This window comes from Ruditapes philippinarum, unplaced genomic scaffold (genome assembly GCF_026571515.1).
Source record: "Ruditapes philippinarum isolate M1 unplaced genomic scaffold, ASM2657151v2 ctg4561_1_1_1_1, whole genome shotgun sequence".
NCBI lineage: Eukaryota > Metazoa > Mollusca > Bivalvia > Venerida > Veneridae > Ruditapes > Ruditapes philippinarum.
The window spans coordinates 26,265-49,792 of record NW_026861160.1 but is presented as its reverse complement, the minus strand read 5'-3'; the positions used below and the strand labels follow the sequence as shown (position 1 = coordinate 49,792).

At 30.2% G+C, this 23,528-nt stretch overlaps 1 protein-coding gene across 1 annotated transcript; it reads left to right on the top strand.

Moving 5' to 3' along the window:
* Positions 1–1,514: 1,514 nt before the first annotated feature.
* LOC132714726 (myosin-6-like) lies at positions 1,515–21,851 on the top strand. Its single transcript, XM_060697646.1, has 8 exons — positions 1,515–1,625; positions 2,288–2,392; positions 3,419–3,502; positions 4,081–4,185; positions 19,411–19,494; positions 19,825–19,908; positions 20,864–20,947; positions 21,732–21,851. Exons 1-8 carry the CDS (start codon positions 1,527–1,529, stop codon positions 21,849–21,851), a joined length of 765 nt encoding a protein of 254 aa, XP_060553629.1. The 5' UTR covers positions 1,515–1,526.
* The last annotated feature ends 1,677 nt before the right edge of the window (positions 21,852–23,528 follow it).

The window sequence follows — 23,528 nt, the reverse complement described above, 5'->3', positions numbered from 1 at the left end:
AGTTATTTGATATCTGCAAAGTACCAATACTGTAAAATATTTGGGAGTCAGATATTGAACCATCATACTGTCAAATTTTAGATAGTCGTATTGTATCTTGAACAAAAATTCTGTAAAACTTTAAAGTCAGATTGAATCTTTAACTATAATACTGTAAACCGTTTAAAGTCAGATCGTATCTTAAAGGAAAATGCTGTAAAATATTGAAGAATCAGACTGAATTTTTTTACTGTAGTTCTGTAAAATAGGGAGAAAATAAAGAGTCCCTCAAGAACCCAAAAATGATCAAACTATAAATGTTGCAGTTGCGGTTTGATTGAACCTGTTCACGATAATGGAAAATGCAAATTACCGTCCACGCCACCCACTAGCACCGATTTAAGCAAAATTCAACCTTAATTTTAATGATGGCAAATTTACTTTATGTCACCAATGCTCAATAGGGTATATGCGTTTTAGCAACCTTCTAAATATGATTAGAAAAAAATGAAAATATTGAATATATATATTTTTTTTTCTTCTAGAAAACGTTATCAACACAAGCGCAGAGTGAATTATCAATTAGTAAACAAGAAAACAAACGATTGGAAGATGACAATTTGAAGATGCAAATGGAGGTAAACAAAATGGTTTGTATAATTTGATGTATGATATATATTCGTAATAAATCCTGATATTGTATTATTCTTACAATAAACATTAATATTACTGGCCATTTAAAAAATTGTTAACGCGTACTTTACGTTTTGTGAAGGAAATACATTCCAAAATATGCGTCAGTAATCAAATAATTTCTTACTTAATGAAACTTTACATTATTTAGCTTGATATATTAACATAAATATATACTAAATCAATGACTTAAATATGATTTTCGAAGTCTTCTAAAGATAAAGAAAAAAAACATATTATTGAAACCATAATATTGCAAAGCCTTGGAGGGTCAGGTAACATCTTGGACCATAATACTGTAAAACATTGGAGAGTCAGATCGTCTCTGGAACCATAATACTGTAAAATAATCGGAGGGTCTATAACAATCTAGAACCGTAATGCTGTAATACTTTTGCAAATCAGATTGAATCTTTAACTATAATACTATCAACCATTTGAGAGTCACATAATAATACAAAGCCTTAGAGGGCCGAGTAACATCTTGAACGATAGAACTGTAAAACCTTTGGAGAGTCAGATAATTTCTTAAACAATAATATTATAATGAAAAAGCATATGAGGGTTATGTAACATCTTGAGCCATATTACTGTAAAACCTTTGATAGTCAAATGAAATCTTACCATAGAGTTTTAGTTGGTAAAACTACATGGAAATCATTTTGTAGATTACCAAAATATAACCGTTAATGTACAAGTGTCAAGTGGTTACAATATAGAATATAACGAAAGTAAAGATAATAAAAGTGTTAACCTAAACATTCGATACGAATCTATAGAATGGCTTTTGCATTCATGTTATTTTCTTTTTGGTAAATTTTAAACTTTACAATTTTTACTAAATATTGCAATCGATGTATCTTATTCATAATTCTAAGGGAGAAGCCAAGATGAAGGAAAACAGAGAATTACAAAATAAAATGAAGCAACTCGAAGAGGAAAATTCACGACAAGTACGTTTTAAATAGTGACATTTTAGCATATATTTCTACATGCAGTATGGATAAACATATCTTTTAACAGTCGTTATATTAGGAAAATGGAAACATAAAGACGATCGTACACAACAGAATGTGAAATTTACTGTCTGTGTATCGCTAGATCGCAATGCAATATATCGCTATACTTGATCCCAACACTCTCAAAAATTTACAATGAAAAGTAAAACAAAGTATAAGGAGAAAAAATTTCAGACTATGTCTGCTTTCAATATAATTTTATCACGTGATTACAAACCTTGAATGAGTTGTCAATTCATTTACCCGTTTTGTATCTCTTTGCAACCAACACTTCTAAAATCCTCAAACTCTTGCTTTACACCAGAAAAACGAGAGCTTTGAGTTGGCATACCACGTAGGCGTCTCCTTTTCTTGTCCGTTTGTGTAGCACGATCAAACATTCTTATATGCCGGCTACACGCGATGCATTGGTTGAAATAGTCGAAACTTGTTTATAAATGGCAACCGGTAGGAAACAGGTTTCATATTTTTGTTGTAATTTATTGCAATGTTTGCTTAAACTTTTACTTAATGTAAGCAAAGTAAAACTTTATATTGGCATTTTGCTAATCTTCTTAATATGATTGGAAAAAATGTAAATTAGATATTTTTTATAGAAAACGATATCAACACAAGCGCAGAGTGAATTATCTGACACCAAGCAAGAAAGCAAACGATTGAAAGACGACAAATTAAAGTTGCAAACGGAGATAGACGAAATGGTTTGTATAATTTGATGTCGAATATATCTCTTAATAATACTGATTTCTAATATTCTGATAATGCATATTAATAATACAGGTTATTTGAATAATTCTTAAAGCGACCTTATAGTTAGGTAAAATGTTTTATATAGAAGACAAATCAAAAGCTTTAAGATGGAAAATAAAATTTACCATCGATAATGTACACTAACAATAAGGAAACCACTGATACCTTTAAATTAGCGATCTGCTTTGTATATCTTAATAAGTAGTGCAAACGATTCGTTTTCCGATACACTGTCTTAAGAAAAGAGAACGAACGTCATTGACGTTCTATCAAAAATAGCTGTCGAGACGCTGTTTTGAAGAAAGCTTTACAGCGTGTAATGCATTTTTCAAGCATAAAAGTTTTGAAGTTTTACATGAAACAAAATAGAATTGTTTTTTCGAAGAACAAAAAAAGCTGAAGGCTGCCATGCAGAACTATCATTGCTGAATTCCATTCTTCAAAATAAGAAACTGATCATAAAAAGAGAAACAAGTATTGGGTCATGGCAAAAGAGGAAAACATAGAAACAGACATTGTAACCAAAATGTCAAATACTTCATTATTCTGTGTAAAAACATCTTTAAAAAAATATATCAATATCTTTGTATTAGAATTGAAGGAAATGTTTCTGAAAATGTGCGTCAAAAGTCAAATGTTGCATTTTAACTTACTGCTGAACAATTCAACTTTTACCATCAAAAAATATTTCTTACTTTATAAAAAGCTCATCATCCAGCTTAATATGTTAACATGTATATATACTAAATTAATTACTTGACTATTATTTAGAACTCTTCTAAAGATGAAGAAATAAGCATAAACAAAGAATTACAATTGAAGCTGAAGAATCTTGAAAGGGATTTAGAATTGCAAGTAGGTTACATAAAATATTTCTTTATGGAGTTATTTGTTATACTTACTATAAAAAATATTTCTTACTTTATGAAAAGCACATCATCCGTTATACTAAATCAATGACTTGACTATTATTTTAGAAGTCTTCTAAAGATGAAGAAATAAGCATAAACAAAGAATTACAATTGAAGCTGAAGAATCTTGAATCAGATCTGAAAAGACAAGTAAGTAAAACAAGAAAAATATTTCTTTATGGAGTTATTTCATATCTGCAAGTTACCACAATACTGTAAAATCCCTACGAGCCAGATCAAATCTTGAACAATAATTCTGTCAAATTTTAGTTTCAGATTGTATTTTGAACTAAAAAACAGTAAAACTTTTAATTCGGATTTAATCTTTAACTATTAAATTGTATACTTTTAACAGTCAGATCGTATCTTGAAGGAAACTACTATAAAATTTGAAGAATCAGACTGATTTGTTTTTTACTTTAATATTGAAAAATAGAGTGAAATGAAGAATGCTTCAAGAACGCATAACATGATTAATTGATAAATATTTCACTTGCGGTTTCATTGAACCTGTTCAGGGGGGGGGGGGGTTATGGAAATGCAAATAACCGTCCACGCCGCCCCTCTAGCACCGACTTAAGCAGAATTCAACATTTAACGATGACAGTGGTGAAGTATTGAATTTACATAGTGTCACCAATGCTAAACAGAATATTAGCATTTTGTCAACCTTCTAAATATTATTGGAAAAAGGATGTGAATATTGAGTATATACTATTTTTTATTAGAAAACTTTATCAACACAAGCGCAGAGTGAATTATCAAACACTAAACAAGAAAGCAAACGATTGGAAGATAACAATTGGAAATTGCAAATAGAGGTAAACAAAATGGTATGTATAAATGGATTTGAAATATTTACTTTTAATAAATCCTGATATTGTATTATTTATACTAAAAACATTAATATTACTGGCCATTTGTAAAATTGTTAATGCGTCCTTTACGCCTTTAGTAAAGGAAATACATTTTAAAATATGCGTCAATAATCAAATAATTTCTCACTTGATGCAAAATTACATTATTTAGCTTGATATATTAACATTTATATATATAAGATATAGCTTATTTCCGGTCAATGGTGGTCAGTTTGTAAACAAAGAAACGTAGCTGAAATTTGTATCTTAGGAAGAGAAAAAGATATTCACTTGTAATAATAAGGCCATTGAAAGGTATAAACATTGATATTTTTAAAAATATGAGTTTAGAGAACAGCATATACGAAGAAAACATGATAAATACAGAGAACAGATTTGAGAGCCTAAATGACCTTGATGGGTGGGGTACGGAACCGTGGAAAACTCAAGAGAGGAAAAGAAAGAAAAAGAACAATAGTGTAGATTGTGACGATTTCGCAAAGCTTTCGACTGATGATAAATTAACAGCATTATTTGAAGGCATGATTAGAAATTTTGAAAAACTAGAATCCTTAGAATCGAAACAATCCCAGTACATATTTAACTTTACTAGAGTAAACGAAAAAGCATCTGTAGCAAACGAAAGAGTAACATAGGTAGAACAATGCCTAGCTGTGCAAAATAGGAAACTAAATTTTTTTCATACAAGTCATTGGGTATTGAGGCAAGAAGTCGCAAAAATAATCTAATATTTTGGGGGGTCGTCTGAAAACAACAACATTTCATCTGCAAATTTTATCTCAAATTTCCTAAGGGCCGAACTAGATCTTAATCCGCCAACAGAAAATCCAAACGTTATAGAGAGAGCGCATAGACTAGGCTCTCCAAGTAATCATAAATATAGAAACATGTCAGATCATAAAAGACCTTTGATTGTAAAATTTACAGATTATATAGACACAGAAATTGTCCTGAATAACGCTTACAAATTTAAGGGAACCCATTTCAGTACAGACAGAAACTATCCTCGTTGAAATTGTAGACGGCTAGAAAAGAACTGTATAATACAACAGAAGCAAAAGGGAGCCTAAGATCAAGGCGTGAAAAATTTGTCATAATAACGTACCCCGGCTAAGTTATTCATCAATAACAAACTTGTTCATTGATATGTTCCTGGAATGTTTTGAAGTACTAAAAGAGTCAAGGGTTTATTCTTTCGAACCCAGTACGTCACATTCAAACCATACGTTAAATATACCAACGATATCCACAGGGCCCAGTTCAATAGAGTTGATATATTTTTACACAAAACGAAGTATTTGAAAGTACAGAAAACAACAATACACGTAAAACAGAAAACAACACGTGAACCACACCCCACTTTAAAAATAGTAAACACAGCTGAAATTTCATATACACGGTCAAGTTCATTATGCAACGTGCTAAAAATACATATATGTCACCATTGACCTATAATTATTTTTTAAAATGATGATCATTGTATACCATGACACTCATGGGTTTGAAACCTGTTGTGAATAAAGATTATTATTATTTATTATTATTATATACTAAATCAATGACTTGAATATCATTTTAGGAAGTCCTCTAAAGATGAAGAAATAACCAGAAACATGGAATTACAATTGAAGATGCAGAATCTTTAAACAATCTAAGAATTGCAAGTAAGTAACATAAAATATTTCTATATGGAGTTATTTGATATCTGCAAGTTACCTATACACGTGTAAAATCATTTGAAGAGTCAGATACAATCATTGAACAATAATAATGTAAAAACATTGAGTGTCAGTAAAAAGGTATTGGCTAAGAGTTAGATTTGGCGCGCCTAACCCCGGTTTTTAAACTCCCCAGTGTTTAACTACCACTGACCGTTCCAAGGCGGTACCCCTTTGTGTTCCTTCACGTGTTTTCATCAATGTCTGTATTGTTTACTTGTTTTGGATGTTTACATGTTTTGATGTCTGTCTGTTGGATTGTCGTTGACAGTAGTATTTTCTCAATCCCCCTTGTCCCCTTTTTACCCCCCCCCGTATCTTTTCACCTTACAGCCCTTATCCTTTTAATTTCATTATGGGGCCCGTTATAGTTAATATTATTTCACATTACATGTCCACTCCTTTCACCCTAATGTCCACTCCAGGTTTTTGCTTGGTGCCTTCTGGGTGCCCTTCTTGGGTGTGTCGGGGACCGCGTCCTGTGAACATTGCCTTTGCCTTGTTGATCTTTATTCTTGTTTTTTAACTATAATACTGTTAAAACTTTGTGTGCCAGATCAAATCTTGAACCATAATACTGTAAAACCTTAGACAGTCAGTTTACTGTTTAAGCAGAATACAAAACAACTTTGAGTTTGTTAACATCTTAAAGCTAGAGAGTGAAAAACCTTGGAGTGTCAGATCAAATCTTAAACAATTAAACTGTAAAACCTTGGAGAGTTAGTTAACTATATAAGCAGAATACAAAACAACTTTGAGTTTGTTCACATCTTAAACCAAGATAGTGTAAAAGAAAAGTTTGACGTGTCAGATCAAATCTTGAACCATTATACTGGAAAACATTAAATATCTAGTTAAAATGATTACAAAAATACTGTTAAACCTTAGTTAGCCGGATCGAATTTTGAACCATGATACTGTTATACTTCGGAGAGCTAGACCGTATGTGAAACTAGTTAACTTATTAAAGCTTGTCTACTCAGGTGCCCGTTCGTGCCTGAAATAATGCACGGAAGGGCACCTGAGGTCTTCCTCCACCAGTAAAGCTGGAACGTCGCGATATGACCTATACTGTGTCGATGTGACGTAAAACCCAAAAAACAAACAAAAACAAACAATTAAAGCTTGAGAGTCCGATTCAATCTTTAACTATCATACTGTAAAATCCTGTATAATATGATCATATGTTGAACTATAATACTTTAAAAACTTTGGAGAGTCAGAATGAATCTTTAACTTTAATACTGTAAAACATTTAGAGAGTCAGATCATTTCTAGAACCATAATACTTTAAAATTTTGGAGAGTCAGATGGAATATATAGCTATAATACTGTAAATTCTTGGAGTATAAAATCTTATCTAGAAACTTAGTACTGTATAACATCGGAGAATCAGGACAAAATTATTAAAAACCATAATAATGACAAAGCCTTGGAAGGTGAGGTAACATCTTGAACCATAATACTGTAAAACTTTAGAGAGAAAGATCGTCACTGGAACCATAAAACTGTAAATAATCGGAGGGATATATAATAAACTAGAACCGTAATGCTGTCATACTTTTGCAAATCAGGTTGAATCTTTAACTATAATACCAGCAACCATTTGAGAGTCAGACCATGTCTTGAACCATAACAAAACTTAGCATTAGAGGGCCAGGTAACATCCTGAACGATAATACTGCAAAACCTTTGAAAGTCAGATCATTTTTTTCTTTGACAATAATATTATAATGAAAAGCATCTGAGGGTAATTGACATCTTCAGCCATATTACTGTAAAATCTTTGAGAGTTAAATGAAATCTTACCATAAAGTTTTAATTGATAAAACTATATGGAAATCATTTTGTAGATTACCAAAATATAACCGTGAATGTACAAGTATAAAGTTTCTACAATACAGAATATCACTAATGTAAAGAAAATTAAATAGCTATTGCATTCATGTCATTTTCTTTTTGGTAATTGTTTTAGTTTACAATTTTTACTTAATATTGACATCGATATATCGTATTCAGAATTCTAAGGGAGAAGCCAAGATGAAAGAAAACAGAGAATTACAAAATAAAATAAAGCAACTCGAAGCGGACCATTCACGACAAATACGTTTTGGTGACATTTTAGCATATATTTCTACATGCAGCATGGATAAACATGCCTTTTAATAATCGTGATATAAGGAAAATGAAAACATACAGACAAAAAAGAATGCGAAATTTACTGTCTGTGTATCGCTAGATCGCCATGCAATATAATCGCTATACTTGATCCCCACACTCTCAAACGTAGTCGTTATTATATACTTACAACTCTGGCACATTATATTTACATTTCGATACCGTCTCTCTTTGTATGTTGATTAATGACAGATTGCACATATTCTTTTAGTATGATTCCCCTGCCTACATTTACTATGGAACGTATAACGAAGTATAAAGAGATAGAACTCCCGTTGTCCTATTTTGTAGCACGGTAAAACATTATGATAGGCCGGCTACACGCGATGCATTGGTCGAAATAGTCGAAACTTGTTTATAAAAGGCGGTAAGAAACAGGTTTCATATTTTTGTAAATAATTTTTATTGAAATGTGTGCTTAACCCCTAATTAATGTAAGCAATGTTTAACTTTATATTGGCATTTTTGCTAATCTTCTTTAATATGATTGGAAAAAATGTAAATTTTTGAATATAAACAGTTTTTTCTAGAGAACGATATCAACACAAGCGCAGAGTGAATTATCTGACACCAAGCAAGAAAGCAAACGATTAAAAGACGACAAATTAAAAGTTGCCAAACGGGAATAGATGAAATGGTTTGTATAATTGGATGTCGAATATATTTCTTAGTAAATACTGATTTCTAATATATAATGCATATTAATAATACAGGTCATTTGAATAATTCTTAAAGCGACCTTATTGTTAGTTTAATCGTTTTATATAGAAGTCAAATCATAAGCGTTTAGATGGAAAAGAAAATTTAACATCGATAACATACATTAACAATAAGTAAACCACTGATACCTCTAAATTACCGGTCAGCTCCGTATATCTTAATTAGTAACGCAGACGATTCGTTTTCCGATCCTCTATCTTAAGAAAACAAAAGCAAACGTCATTGACGTGCTATAAAAAAAGCTCAAAAAGAGCTGTCGGGACGCTGTTTTAGCATGTAATGCATTTTTCAAGCATAAAAGTTTTGAAGTTTTACATGAAACAAAATAGAATTGTTTTTTCCAAGAAAAAAATAAAAGCTGAAGGCTGCTATGTAGAACTATCATTGCTGAATTTCAATCTTCAAAATAATAAACTGATCATAAAAAGAGAAACAAGTATTGGGTCATTGGCAAAAGGGGAGAACATAAATACAGACATTGAAACCAAAATGTCCAATACTTTATTATTCTTATGTTCATTCTTTGTAAAAACAACTGCGAAAAAATATATCAATATCTTTGTATTAGAATTGAAGGAAATGTTTCTGAAAATGTACGTCAAAGTCAAAGTTCGTTTAGACTTACTGCCTGAACAATTCAACCTTTACTTATAAAAAAACATTTCTTTTCTTTATGAATGCACATTCATCCAGCTTAATATGTTAACCATGAATATATACTTTAATCAATTGATTTGAATAGTTATTTTAGAAGTCTTCTAAAGATGAAGAAATAAGCATTAACAAAGAATTACAATTGAAGCTGAAGAATCTTGAATCAGATCTGGAAAGAGAAGTAAAGTAAAACAAGTAAAATATTTCTATATGGAGTTATTTGATATCTGCAAAGTTACCATAATACTGTTAAAATATTTGGGAGTCAGATATTGAACCATCATACTGTTCAAATTTTAGGTAGTCGTATTGTATACTTGAACAAAAATTCTGTAAAAACTTTAAAGTCAGATTTGAATCTTTAACTATAATACTGTAAACCGTTTTAAAGTCAGATCGTATCTTAAAGGAAAAATGCTGTAAAATATTGAAGAATCAGACTGAATTTTTTTACTGTAGTTTCTGTAAAATAGGGGAGAAATAAAGAGTCCCTCAAGAACCCAAAAATGATCAAACTATAAATGTTGCAGTTGCGGTTTGATTGAACCTGTTCACGATAATGGAAAATGCAAATTACCGTCCACGCCACCCACTAGCACCGATTTAAGCAAAATTCAACCTTTAATTTTAATGATGGCAAATTTACTTTATGTCACCAATGCTCAATAGGGTATATGCGTTTTAGCAACCTTCTAAATATGATTAGATAAAATGTAAATATTGAATATATATATTTTTTTTTTCTTCTAGAAAACGTTATCAACACAAGCGCAGATGAATTATCAATTAGTAAACAAGAAAAAAAACCGATTGAAGATGACATTTGAAGGATGCAAAATGGAGGTAAACAAAATGTTTGTTAATTTTGGATGTATGATATTATTATTCGTAATAAATCCTGATATTTATTATTCTTACAATAAACATTAATATTACTGGCCATTTTGAAAAAAATTGTTTAACGCGTACTTTACGTTTTGTAAAGGAAATACATTCCAAAATATGCGTCAGTAATCAAAATAATTTCTTAATTAATGAAACTTTACATTATTTAGCTTGATATATTACATAAATATATACAAATTCAATGACCTTAAATATATTTTCGAAGTCTTCTAAAAGATAAAGAAAAAAAAAATTATTGAAACCATTAATATTGCAAAGCCTTGGAGGGTCAGTAACATCTTGGACCATAATACTGTAAAAACATTGGGAAGTCAGATCGTCTCTGGAACCATAATACTGTAAATAATCGGAGGGTCTATAACAATCTAGAACCGTTAATGCTGTAATACTTTTGCAAATCAGATTGAATCTTTAACTAGATACTATGCAAACCATTTCTGATGAGTCACATAATAATACATAACCTTTAGAGGGCAGATCTGGTAACATCTTGAACGATTAGAACAGTAAAACCTTTGGAGAGTCAGATCATTTCTTTAACAATAATCATCATTAATGAAAAAAGCATCTGCCAGGGTTGCATGTAACATCTTGAGCCCATATTATGTAAAACCTTTGATAGTCAAATGAAATCTTTTACCATGATTTTAGTGGGTAAAACAATAGAAATCATTTTTAGATCCCAAAAATTAACCGTTAATGTACAATGTCAAGTGGTTACATACAAATAACGAAAGTAAAGAAAATAAAAGTGTTAACCCTAAACATTCGAAAAACGAATCTATAGAAGGCTTTGCTTTCATGTCATTTTCTTTTTGGAAAAATTTTAAAAACTTTACAATTTTAAAAAATATTGCCATCGATGTTAAATTTTCATAATTCTAAGGGAGAACCCAAGATAAAGGAAACAGAAAAATTACAAAATAAAAATAAAAGAAAACTGAAGAGGAAAATTCACGACAAGTAGTTTTAAATAGTGACTTTTTTAGCATATATTTCTACATCAGTAGGGAAACATGCCTTTTAACAATGTGATATAAGGAAACGGGAACAAAAAGACGACCATACAAAAAGAATGTAAAATTTACTGTCTTTTGTATCGCTAGATCCAATGCAAATATCGCTATACTTGATCCCCACACTCTAAAAAATATCGTTATTATTATAAAAAACAACTCTGGCATTAAATTTACATTTCGATACCGTCTATTTTGTTTTTATAAAATGCGCATTTGCCTTTTTCCTTTTGTTGGTTTCTTTCTCATTTACTATAAAAAGAAAACAGTATAAGGAGAAAGAACTCAAGACTATTTCTGTTTCGATAAAAATTTAAACCGTGTTTACAAATTTAAAATGATTTTCAATTCTTTTTACCCTTTTGTAAATCTTTGAACCAAAAAACTAAAATCCCAACTTTTGTTTTACCCAGAAAAACCGAGCTATGAGTTGGCAACCACGTGGCTTTCCCCTTTTCTTGTCCTTTTTTTTGTAGCACGATAAAAACATTCTGATATCCCGGGCTACACGCGATCATTGGTTGAAATGTCAAAAACTTTTTTATAAATGCAACCGGTGGGAACAGGTTTAATATTTTTTTTTGTTATTTATTGAAATTTTTTCTTAAGCTTTTATTTATTAACCCAAATTTAAAACTTTTATTGGCTTTTTTTGTAATCTTCTTAATTTTTGGGAAAAAAATGTAAATTAGATATTTTTTTTAAAAAAAACGATATAAACCAACGAAGTTGAATTTCTGACCCCAAAGCAAGAAGCAAAAGATTTAAAGACGACAAATTTTAAAATTGCAAACGGAGATAGACAATGGTTTGTTAATTTTTATTTGAATATACCTTAAAAAATTTCGATTTCTTAAAATTCTGAATAAGCTATTTAAAAATACAGGTTTTTTTGAATAATTTTTTAAAACGACCCTTTTTGTTTGGTAAAGTTTTATTAGAAAAGGGAAATCAAAAAGGAAAAAATAAATTACCACGATAATGTACACTACAATTAGGAAAACCCCTTCCTTTAAATTTTTGCGTCCCCTTTTATTTTATAAGGATTGCAAACCCCGGGTTTGTTTTCGATACACTATCTTAAAAAGAAAACGAACGTCATTGACCCCCTTATCAAAATAGCTGCGAGACGCTGTTTTTAAAAAGCTTAACAGGTGTAATGCATTTTATCAAAAAAAAAAGTTTTGAAGTTTTACATTGAAACAAAAATTGAAATTGTTTTTTTTTGGGGGGAAGAAAAAAAAAAACTTTTTAAGGCTGCCATGCAGAACTATCATGCTATTCCATTTTTTTCAAAATAAAAACTGATATAAAAAAAGAAAAAAATAGGGTTTTTGGCAAAGAGGAAAAAATAAATACAGACATTGCAAAAAAAATGCCAAAACTTTTTATTCTTTTGTTCTTATTTTAAAACTTCGAAAAAAAATATTCAAAATCTTTGATTTGAAATTTAAGGAAAAAGTTTTTGAAAATGTCGTCAAAAGTCAAAGTTTTCAATTTAAATTTCTGCTGAACAATTATCTTTACTTAAAAACATTTCTTTTTTTAATGAATGCACATCATCCAGCTTAATTTTTTAAAGAAAAATATTTTAATCAATGATTTAATTATTTAAAAAGTTTCTAAAGATGAAGAAAACACATTAAAAAAAAGAATTTAAAATTGAAGCTGAAGAATTTTGAATCAGATCTGGGAAGCAAGTAAGTTAAAAAAAAGTCAAAATTTTTATATGAGTTATTTGATTCTGCAAAGTCCCTAACATGTAAATATTTGGGAGTCTATCTTGAACCATCATACTGTCCAAAATTTTTGATAGTCGTATTGATCTTGAAACTAAAAATACTGTAAAACTTTAAAGTCAGATTGAATCTTTAACTTGATACTGTTATCGTTTACAGTCAAATCATATATTGAAGATAATACTGTAAAATTTTGAAGAAATCAGACTGAAGTTTTGACTTGTTGTTCTGCTAAAATACAGAAAATAAAAGAATCCCTCAAGAACGCTCCAAAATGGTAAAATATAAATATTGCTGCGTTTGATGGAACCTGTTTATGGGCGGTAATAGAAAATACAAATAAACCGTCCACTCCGCCCACTAGCACAAATGATAAAGCAAAATTTAACATATAATGATGCCATGCGTGAAATATGAAGAGTAATTAGATTTTGTCAACCTTCTACAATATGATAGAAAAAATGTTAATATTGAATATATATATTTGTTCTAGGAAAACGTTATTCAATCCAAGCGCAGAGTAAAATTATCACACACTAAACGAGGAAAACAGCGATTGGAAAAATTGGACAATTTTAAGTTGCCAAACGGATGTAAACAAATGTTTGTATAATTTGATGTTATGCATATTTATTCTTAATAAATCCTGATATTGTATTATTCACTTACAATGAAACATTAAATATAACTGCAATCTTTAAAAATTGTTTAATGCATACGTTTTTAAAGGAAAATATTTCAAATATGCGTTCAATAATTCAAATAATTCTTACGTGATGGAAAATTTACATTATTTAGCCTGATATATTATATACTAGTTATTTATAGACTTGAATATCATTTTAAAGTCTTCTAAAGATGAAGAAATAACCATAAACAAAGAATTTACCAATGGAAGCTGAGAGTCTTGAAAGAGATCTAGAATTGCAAGTAGGTTACATAAATATTTCTTTATGGAGTTATTTTAATTATCTGCAAATTACCATTTTGTTAATCTTTGAGAGTCAGATAAACCATTGAGTTGTAAGTATAAAAGATTTTGAACCATAATACTGTAAAAAAAATTGAAGTACCAGATAAAATTTGCCACTATAAAACCTTGAACAGTCAGTTTACTATTTAAAGCAGAATACCCAAAACAACTTTGAGTTTGTTTAAACATCTAAAACAAGATAGTATAAAACCTTGGAGTTGTCAGAATCAATCTTGAACATATAATACTGTAAAACCTTGGGACAGTTCTTTTACTATTACGAACTATACTATAAACCAACGATGACCGCCTCCGTCGATGACTTCTAATCCAGTTACTCTCTGGCGTGGTTCGATCCCCGGTGGGTCTTTTGTTAGTTTTAGCGCGGAGAAGGTAGTTCTAGTACTGGTGTACTCTCCAGGAAACGGTGGGATGGGTTAAGGGAAAAAAAAAACTTTTTAACCCCCCCCCCCCCCCCCCCCCCCGCCTATATGAACTGAAATACTGTTGGGAAAAGGCGCGTAAAATGAAAACAAAACAAACAAAACAAGCAAAACGAAACAACATTGAGTTGTTAATTTCTTAAACCAATGATAATATAAAACCTCGGAGTGTACGATCCAAAACCTTGAACATTAAAACTGTTAAAATTTGAACATTAATTTACTATTTAAGGAAAATACAAGCACTTTGTGTTTGTTAACATCTTTAAACATTTTGAGGCCATTTTCTGTTAAAACCTTTGTGAGTTAAATGAACTTACCTTAAGTTAGTTGGTAAATCTACATTGGAAATCATTTTAGTAGAAGTAACAAAATTAACATGTGCACGTACAAGTGTAAAGTTGTTACAATGACAGAATATAACTAATGTAAGAAAATAAAAGCGTCAAACCTAAACATTCGATACGAATCTATAGAATAGTTTTGCATTCAATATCATTTTTCTTTTTGGTATTTTTTATTTACAATTTTTACATAATATTGTCATCGATGTATTCTTATTCAGAATTCGGAAGGGAAAAAACTACACTGTCAAAAACTAGTCATTATTATTTTATTACCCCTCACTTTTTTCGTAATGCTAATTTCCCATAGGCCCTCTTGGGGAGTTATTTTTACTGTTAATGCAAGCTGTACCACGTGACTAAGAATTTTGTTTACTGTTACATAGGGTAACAGTATTTTTTAACAGTATAAAATCTGGTCACGTGGTCTATTTTCTAAATAAAATGAAATAAAATGGCCGCCATTTTTTTCTCCGATTTCATTTTCTGATTTTCGACCCGTTAAACCCAGATCAGACATCAATTTTCTTTCTCTGAGTAAACTATGACCACTCATAAAATTTAAGTTGTTCGCACCCTGGTGTGCTTTTTCGGGTATAAAATATCTTTTGTGATAGTCAAAAGTGAACATCTGTTTTCAACGGAAGTAATTGCAATGTAAATAATTTATTGTGTCCAACTGAACATGCAGGATTTAAGCATGCAACAAAGGATTATTTAACAATTTTAATCAAGTGAAACGTTACAGATATGGTGGACAGACATAGGGATATCATCGTTATTTTGTCAAAAACCATGCTCTAAGAATATTCTGAAACAGAAGGATCAGATTTTCACCAGATCATAACCGTGTAAATGGGTTGAGTGTTTGTTGTTTTCTAAATAAAACCTAGCTTATTTGTATGTTTATGATTTTTGTAGATATCATTCACTGTTTAAAGAATAAAAGTAAAGAAAACTTCTCAAGTTACACTTTAAACTTAAAAGGTAAGGACAGTTTAGTTATGTTACTCTTGGTTTATTTTTTTACAGTTAGATTTAGTTGACAATTTCAGAATCATCACAGTTATTTTTGTCCGGCGCGGGTAATAACATAAATAAACACATGGTTTGTGAGTAACAGTTAAAAAATCATCCTTCGTAAAAATACTGTTACCCTCGGCTACGCCTCGGGTAACAGTATTTCCTCGGGATGATATTTTTTACTGTTACCACAAACCCATGTGTTATTTTATATACTAACAAATCTGGCACATTATTTTTACATTTATATTACCGTCTCTCTTTATATGTTGATTTAATGACGGAATTGCACATTTTTCCTTTTAGTGTGGTTCCCTTCATACGATTTTACAATGAAAAAGATATCGAAGTATAAGGGGAATGAACTCCAGATTATCTTTCTGCTTTTATATAAGCTTAATGACTTGATTGATTACAAACCTTTGCATTGAATTGGTCAATTCTTCAACCCGCTATGTAAAATCTTTGCAACCAAACAATACTAAAGATCAAACAAAACTCTTACTTTACACCAGATAAACCAGAGCTTTTGTATTGGCCACACGTTAGGCGCTTTGTTGTCGTTCTCTTTTTTAGAAAGATTGGTAAAAACATTCTGATATGCCGGCTACAAACGATTGCACTAGATGAAATAATAGAAACTTGTTTATCAAGGACAGTAGCAAACTGGTTTTCATATTTTTGTTGTAATTGCATGTATTATTGCTAAATGCTTTAGTTAGTGTCGAGCAATGTTAAATTGAAAATTGGCATTTTTGCTTAATCTTCTTAATATGATTTAAAAATACGTGCAATTTGAAATAAAGAATTTTTGTCTAGAAAGCGAGTATCAACACAAGCCCAGAGTGGAATTACAAGGACACCAAGCACGAAAAGCAATCAATTGAAGACGATCAAATTAAAGTTGCAAAAGGAAATTTTATGTCTTCTATTTATTCCTGAATAAATACTGATATTTTAATATTCAGACAATGCACATTAATTATACCAAGTCATTTGAATTAATTCTCCAACGCGACCTTTTCTGCTTTTCTTATACTTTTTGATAAAAAACGATCGTCATTGACCGCGCATTGACGCGGCATAAAAAGGCTTAAAAGCACTCTCGGGACGCTTGTGCGTTGAAAATGGTTATTTTCATCATCTTTAGGAAGGATGTTTTAATTTATTTTAGTTTTTAACAAAAAAACATATTTTTCCAAGAACAAATTCAAGCTGAAGGCTGCTATGTAGAGACATCATTGCTGAATTACATTCTTCAAATTAGAAACTGATATTAAAAAGAGAAAACACTGTATTCAGTTAGGGCAAAGAGGGAGAGAGCATAAATATAGACATTTAAATTGAAATGTCCAATACTTTATGATTCTAAAGTTGTTCTTTTTGTTGGATGAACAACCTCGAGGAAATATAATAATATCTTTGTATTAAAATTGAAGGAAATGTTTAAATTTAACTAACTGCGGAACATTTCAACTTTTACTATAAACATTTCTTACTTTATGAAATATCACATTATTTGGAAAGACAATTTTGTAAGGCAAGTGAATTATTTCTAATGATTTATTTGATATCTGTGCATAGTACCATAATACTGTAATATATTGGATGTCAGATCATATCTTTACCATAATTCTGTAAAAATGTTGTACCGTTAGATAGAATCTGAAACGAAAATACTGTAACAGACTGGAAGTTAGATTATATATAGAACCATTAAACTGTAATACTCTCGAGTCAGATTTATTTTTGAACCACCGCACTGTTATTGTTTTGAGAGTTAAATCAAATCTTGAGTTATAATGCTGTAAACTACAAAATCTTAAAGAAAAATACCATATCTTTAATATAATACTGTTAAACCTTGGAAAGTCGGGTTAAGTCTTGAACAATAATACTGTTACACCATGGAAATAGATGATGAAACATAATACTCTAAAGCCTTGGAGAGTCTGATCTTATCTTGAATCATAATACTGTAAACATTGGACAGTCAGTTAACATTTTGAACCATGATAATGTGAATCTTTTGATAGTCATATGAAATCTTAGTTTGTCAAACTACATGAAAATCTTTTTTTAAGATTACCATAAATACCTTGTAAGTACACGTGCATAGTAGTTACAATAATTTTTTTTATAAATACAAAGAAAATTTCACCGTTAAACTAAATTTTAAAAATAACTTTTGCATCTATATCATTTTGTTTTTTGGTCAAATCTTACTTATTTTCCAAAATATTACCTCGATCAATTACAAAAAGAGAGATTTACAAGATAAAAGTAAACAACTCGAAGCTAACCATTTACACAAAGAACGTTTTAATGACATTTTAGCATTTATTTCTACCTACCGCATGGACAGACATGTATTTATGACATGAATCGTGATATAAGGAAAATGGAAAACATAAATACTATCATACAAACACAACGTGAAATTTACTGTCTGGATATCGCTAGATCGCAATGCAATATATCTCTATACCTGACCCCCCACACTCTCAATCATAGTCGTTATTACATTCTAACAACTCTGTCACATTATATTAACATTTCGCCACCTATATCATCTTTGTATGTTTATAAATGATATAATGTACATTTATTGATATTGTAATATTCGGGCAATGCACATTAATGATACAGGTCATTTGAATAACCATCTGCTGTTCTTAAGGTAAAATATGTTGTTATTAGGTAAATCAAAAGCATTGAGATGGAAAATGAAATTTGCCGTCGAAATAATACATTAACAATAACTAAATCACTGATACCTCTAAACTACTCTCTGTATCTGTATACATAAATCAGACGATTCGTTTCCCGATCTTCTATCTTCATGAAAAAAAAACAACAAAAAAAAAAAAAAAAAAAAAAAAAAAAAAAACGTCATTGACGCGCATAAAAAGCTCAAAGGCTCAAAGAAGCTTTCGGACGCTGTTTTGAAAAAAAGTTTAACAGTTATATGATGCATTTTTTCAACATAAAATTTTTGAAATATTTAGTTGATACAAAAAAGAATTTTTTTCCAAGAAAAAAAAATTCAAGCTAAAGGTTGCTTTGTAGAAACACCAGTGCTGAATAACAATTTCGAAATGATTAATTGATTATAAAATGAGAAGGGAGTATTGAAAAAAAAACAAGAATAAAGAGTCATTTTCAAAAAGGGGAGAGCATATATATAGACATTGTTACCGAAATGTCCAATACTTTAATTCTATGTTCATTTGTTTTTCTTTAAATAAAATTCGAGAAAATATAATAGTATTGTTGTACTCGTATTGAATGACTTTTTCTCTGAAAATATACTTAAAAAACCAAATGTTGCATTTTAACTTACTGCTGAACAATTCAACTTTTACTATGAATGTTATTTCTTATTTGATGAAAAAAAAATCACAATATTTAGGTTCATATTTTAGCATGAATATGTACTAAATCAACTACTTCAATATCATTTTAGAAGTGTTCTAAAGATGAAGAAATAACAATAACCAAAGAATTACAATTAAAGCTGAAGAATCTTGAAACAGATCTGGAAAGACAAGTAAGTCACATTTGAATATTTCTATATTGAGGCATTTAATATCTGCATAGTACCATAATACTGTGTTAGATCATATCTTGAACGATAATACTGTCAGATCTTGGATAGTCATATTGTATCTTGAACTTAATACTGTACAATTTTTAATAGTCAGATTGAATGTTGAGCTATATAACTGAAAAATCTTTTAGAGTAACGTCACATCTTTAATAATAAATAATACCGCAGAACCGTAAAACATTTTTCTATAAAAATCATTCCTTTCTCATTATCAAGCTTTATATGTTAACATGAACATATACTCAATCAATGACTTGAATATCATTTTAGAAGTCTTCTAAACATGAAGAAATAGCCTTAAAAAGAGAATTGCAATTGAAGCTAAAGAATCTTGAAACAGATCTAGAATTGCAAGTAAGAAACATAAAATATTTATATATGGAGTTATTATTCATTATATCTGCATAGTAACATAATACTATAAAATATTTGGGAGTCAGATCAACCTTGAACGATAAAATAGAATCAAATCTTAGATAGTCAGACTGAATCTTTAAATAGCTATAATACTGTGAAACCTTTGAGAATCAAATCATATCTAGAACCATAATACTTTAAAATTTTGGTGAGTCAAATGTAACATATAGCTATAATACTGTAAATGCTTGGAGAATAAAATCATATCTTGAAACAATACTTTAAAACATCGGAGAATCAGAACAGAATTATTGAATACCATAATATTACAAAGCCTTGGAGGATCAGGTAACATCTTGAACTATAATACTGTAAAACCTTTGAGACTCAGATCGTCTCTTGAACCATAAAACTGTAAATAATCATATAATAATCTAGAACCGTAATGCTGTAATCATTTTGCAAATCAGATTGAATCTTTAGCTATAATAATACTATCAACAATTGGAGAGTCAGACCATATCTTGAACTATAATAATACATAGCATTAGAGGGCAGATAACATCTTGAACGATAATAGTATAAAAACTTCGGAGAGTCAGATCATTTCTTAAACAATAATATAATAATGAAAAAGCATCTGAGGGTTATGTAACATCTTGAGCCATATTACTGTAAGACTTTTGATAGTCAAATGAAATCTTACCATAGAGTTTTACTTGGTAAAACTACATGGAAATCATTTTGTAGATTACCAAAATATAACCGTTAATGTACAAGTGTCAAGTGGTTACTATACAGAATATAACGAAAGTAAAGAAAATAAAAATGTTAACCTAAACATTCGATATGAATCTATAGAATGGCTTTTGCATCCATGCCATTTTCGTTTTGGTAAAATTGTTTACTTTACAATATTTACTAAATATTGCCATCGATGTATCTTATTCAGAATTCTAATGGAGAAGCCAAGATGAAGGAAAACAGAGAATTACAAAATAAAATGAAGCAACTCGAAGCAGATCATTCACGACAAGTACGTTTTGGTGACATTTTAGCATATATTTTTACGTGCATCATGGATAAACATACCTTCAACAATCGTGATATAAGGAAAATGAAAACATAAAGACGATCATACACAACAGAATGTCAAATTTACTGCCTGTGTATCGCTAGATTGCAATGCAATATATCGCTATACTTGATCCCCACACTCTCAAACATAGTCGTTATTATATACTTACAACTCTGGCACATTATATTTACATTTCGATACCGTCTTTCTTTGTATGTTGATAAATGATAGAATGCACATTTTCCTTTAGTGTGGTTCCCTGTCTACATTTACTGCGGAAAGTATAACGAAGTATAAGGGGAATGAACACCAGACTATTTCCGCTTTGGATATAATCTTATCACGTGATAACAAACCTTGTATGAGTTGTCAATTTATTAACCCGTTATCAAAATCTTTGCAACCAAAAGTACTATAATCATAAAACTCTTGCTTTATACCAGAAAAAACAGAGCCTTGAGTTGGCATATCACGTGTGCGCCTCCTTCTGTTGTCCTTTTTTGTAGCACGTCAAACATTCTGATAGGCCGGCTACACGCGATGCATTGGTCGAAATAGTCGAAACTTGTTTATAAATGGCTGTAGCAAACAGGTTTCATATTTTTGTTGTACTTTTATTGAAATGTTTGCTTAAGCCTTTAGTTGATGTAAGCAATGTTAAACTTTATATTGGCATTTTGCTAATCTTCTTTATATAATTTGCAAAAAATGTAAATTTTTAAATATAGACAATTTTTTCTAGAAAGCGATAACAACACAAGCGCAGAGGGAATTATCTGACACCAAGCAAGAAAACAAACGATTGAAAGACGACAAATATAAGTTGCAAACGGAGATAGACGAAATGGTTTGTATAAGTTGATGTCGAATATATTTCTGAATAATGCTGATTTTTAAAATTCAGATAATGCATATTAATAATACAGGTCATTTGAATAATTCTTAAAGTGGCCTTTTTGTTAGGTTAATCGTTTCATATAGTAGACAAATCAAAAGCGTTTAGATGGAAAATAAAATTTACCATCGATAATGTACATTAACAATAAGGAAACCACTGATACCTTTAAATTAGCGATCCGCTTTGTATATCTTAATAAGTCACACAGACGATTCGTTTTCCGATCCTCTATCTAAAGAAAACAAAAACTAACGTAATTGACATGCTATAAAAAATTGTTAACGCGTACTTTACGTTTTGTAAAGGAAAAACATTCCAAAATATGCGTCAGTAATCAAATAATTTCTTACATAATGAAACTTTACATTATTTAACTTGATATATTAACATAAATATATACTAAATCAATGACTTAAATATGATTTTCGAAGTCTTCTAAAGATAAAGAAAAAAAACATATTATTGAAACCATAATATTGCAAAGCCTTGGAGGGTCAGGTAACATCTTGGACCATAATACTGTAAAACATTGGAGAGTCAGATCGTCTCTGGAACCATAATACTGTAAATAATCGGAGGGTCTATAACAATCTAGAACCGTAATGCTGTAATACTTTTGCAAATCAGATTGAATCTTTAACTATAATACTATCAACCATTTGAGAGTCACATAATAATACAAAGCCTTACAGGGCCGAGTAACATCTTGAACGATAGAACTGTAAAACCTTTGGAGAGTCAGATAATTTCTTAAACAATAATATTATAATGAAAAAGCATCTGAGGGTTATGTAACATCTTGAGCCATATTACTGTAAAACCTTTGATAGTCAAATGAAATCTTACCATAGAGTTTTAGTCGGTAAAACTACATAGAAATCATTTTGTAGATACCAAAATATAACCGTTAATGTACAAGTGTCAAGTGGTTACAGTACAGAATATAACGAAAGTAAAGAAAATAAAAGTGTTAACCTAAACATTCGATACGAATCTATAGAATGGCGTTTGCATTCATGTCATTTTCTTTTTGGTAAATTTTAAACTTTACAATTTTCACTAAGTATTGCCATCGATTGATTAATGATAAATTGCACATTTTCCTTTAGTGTGGTTTCCTTCATACAATTACAATGAAAAGTGAAACGAAGCATAAGGAGAAAGAACTCCAGACTATTTCTGCTTTCGATATAAACCTATCACGTGATTACAAACCTTAAATGAGTTGTCAATTCATTTACCCGTTTTGTAAATCTTTGCAACCAACACTACTAAAATCATCAAACTCTTGCTTTACACCAGAAAAACCAGAGCTTTGAGTTGGCATACCACGTAGGCGCCTCCCTTCTTGTCAGTTTTTGTAGCTCGGGAAAACCTTCTGATATGCCGGCTACAAGCGATGCATTGTTCGAAATACTAGTAGTCGAAACTTGTTTATAAATGGCGGGCGGTAGAAAACAGGTTTCATATTTTTGTTGTAATTTTATTGAAATGTTTACTAAAGCCTTTAGTTAATGTAAGCGATGTTAAACTTTATATTGGCATTTTGCTAATCTTCTTAATATGATGGAAAAAATGTAAAATTTTTTTTCTAGAAAACGATATCAACACAAGCGCAGAGTGAATTATCTGACACCAAGC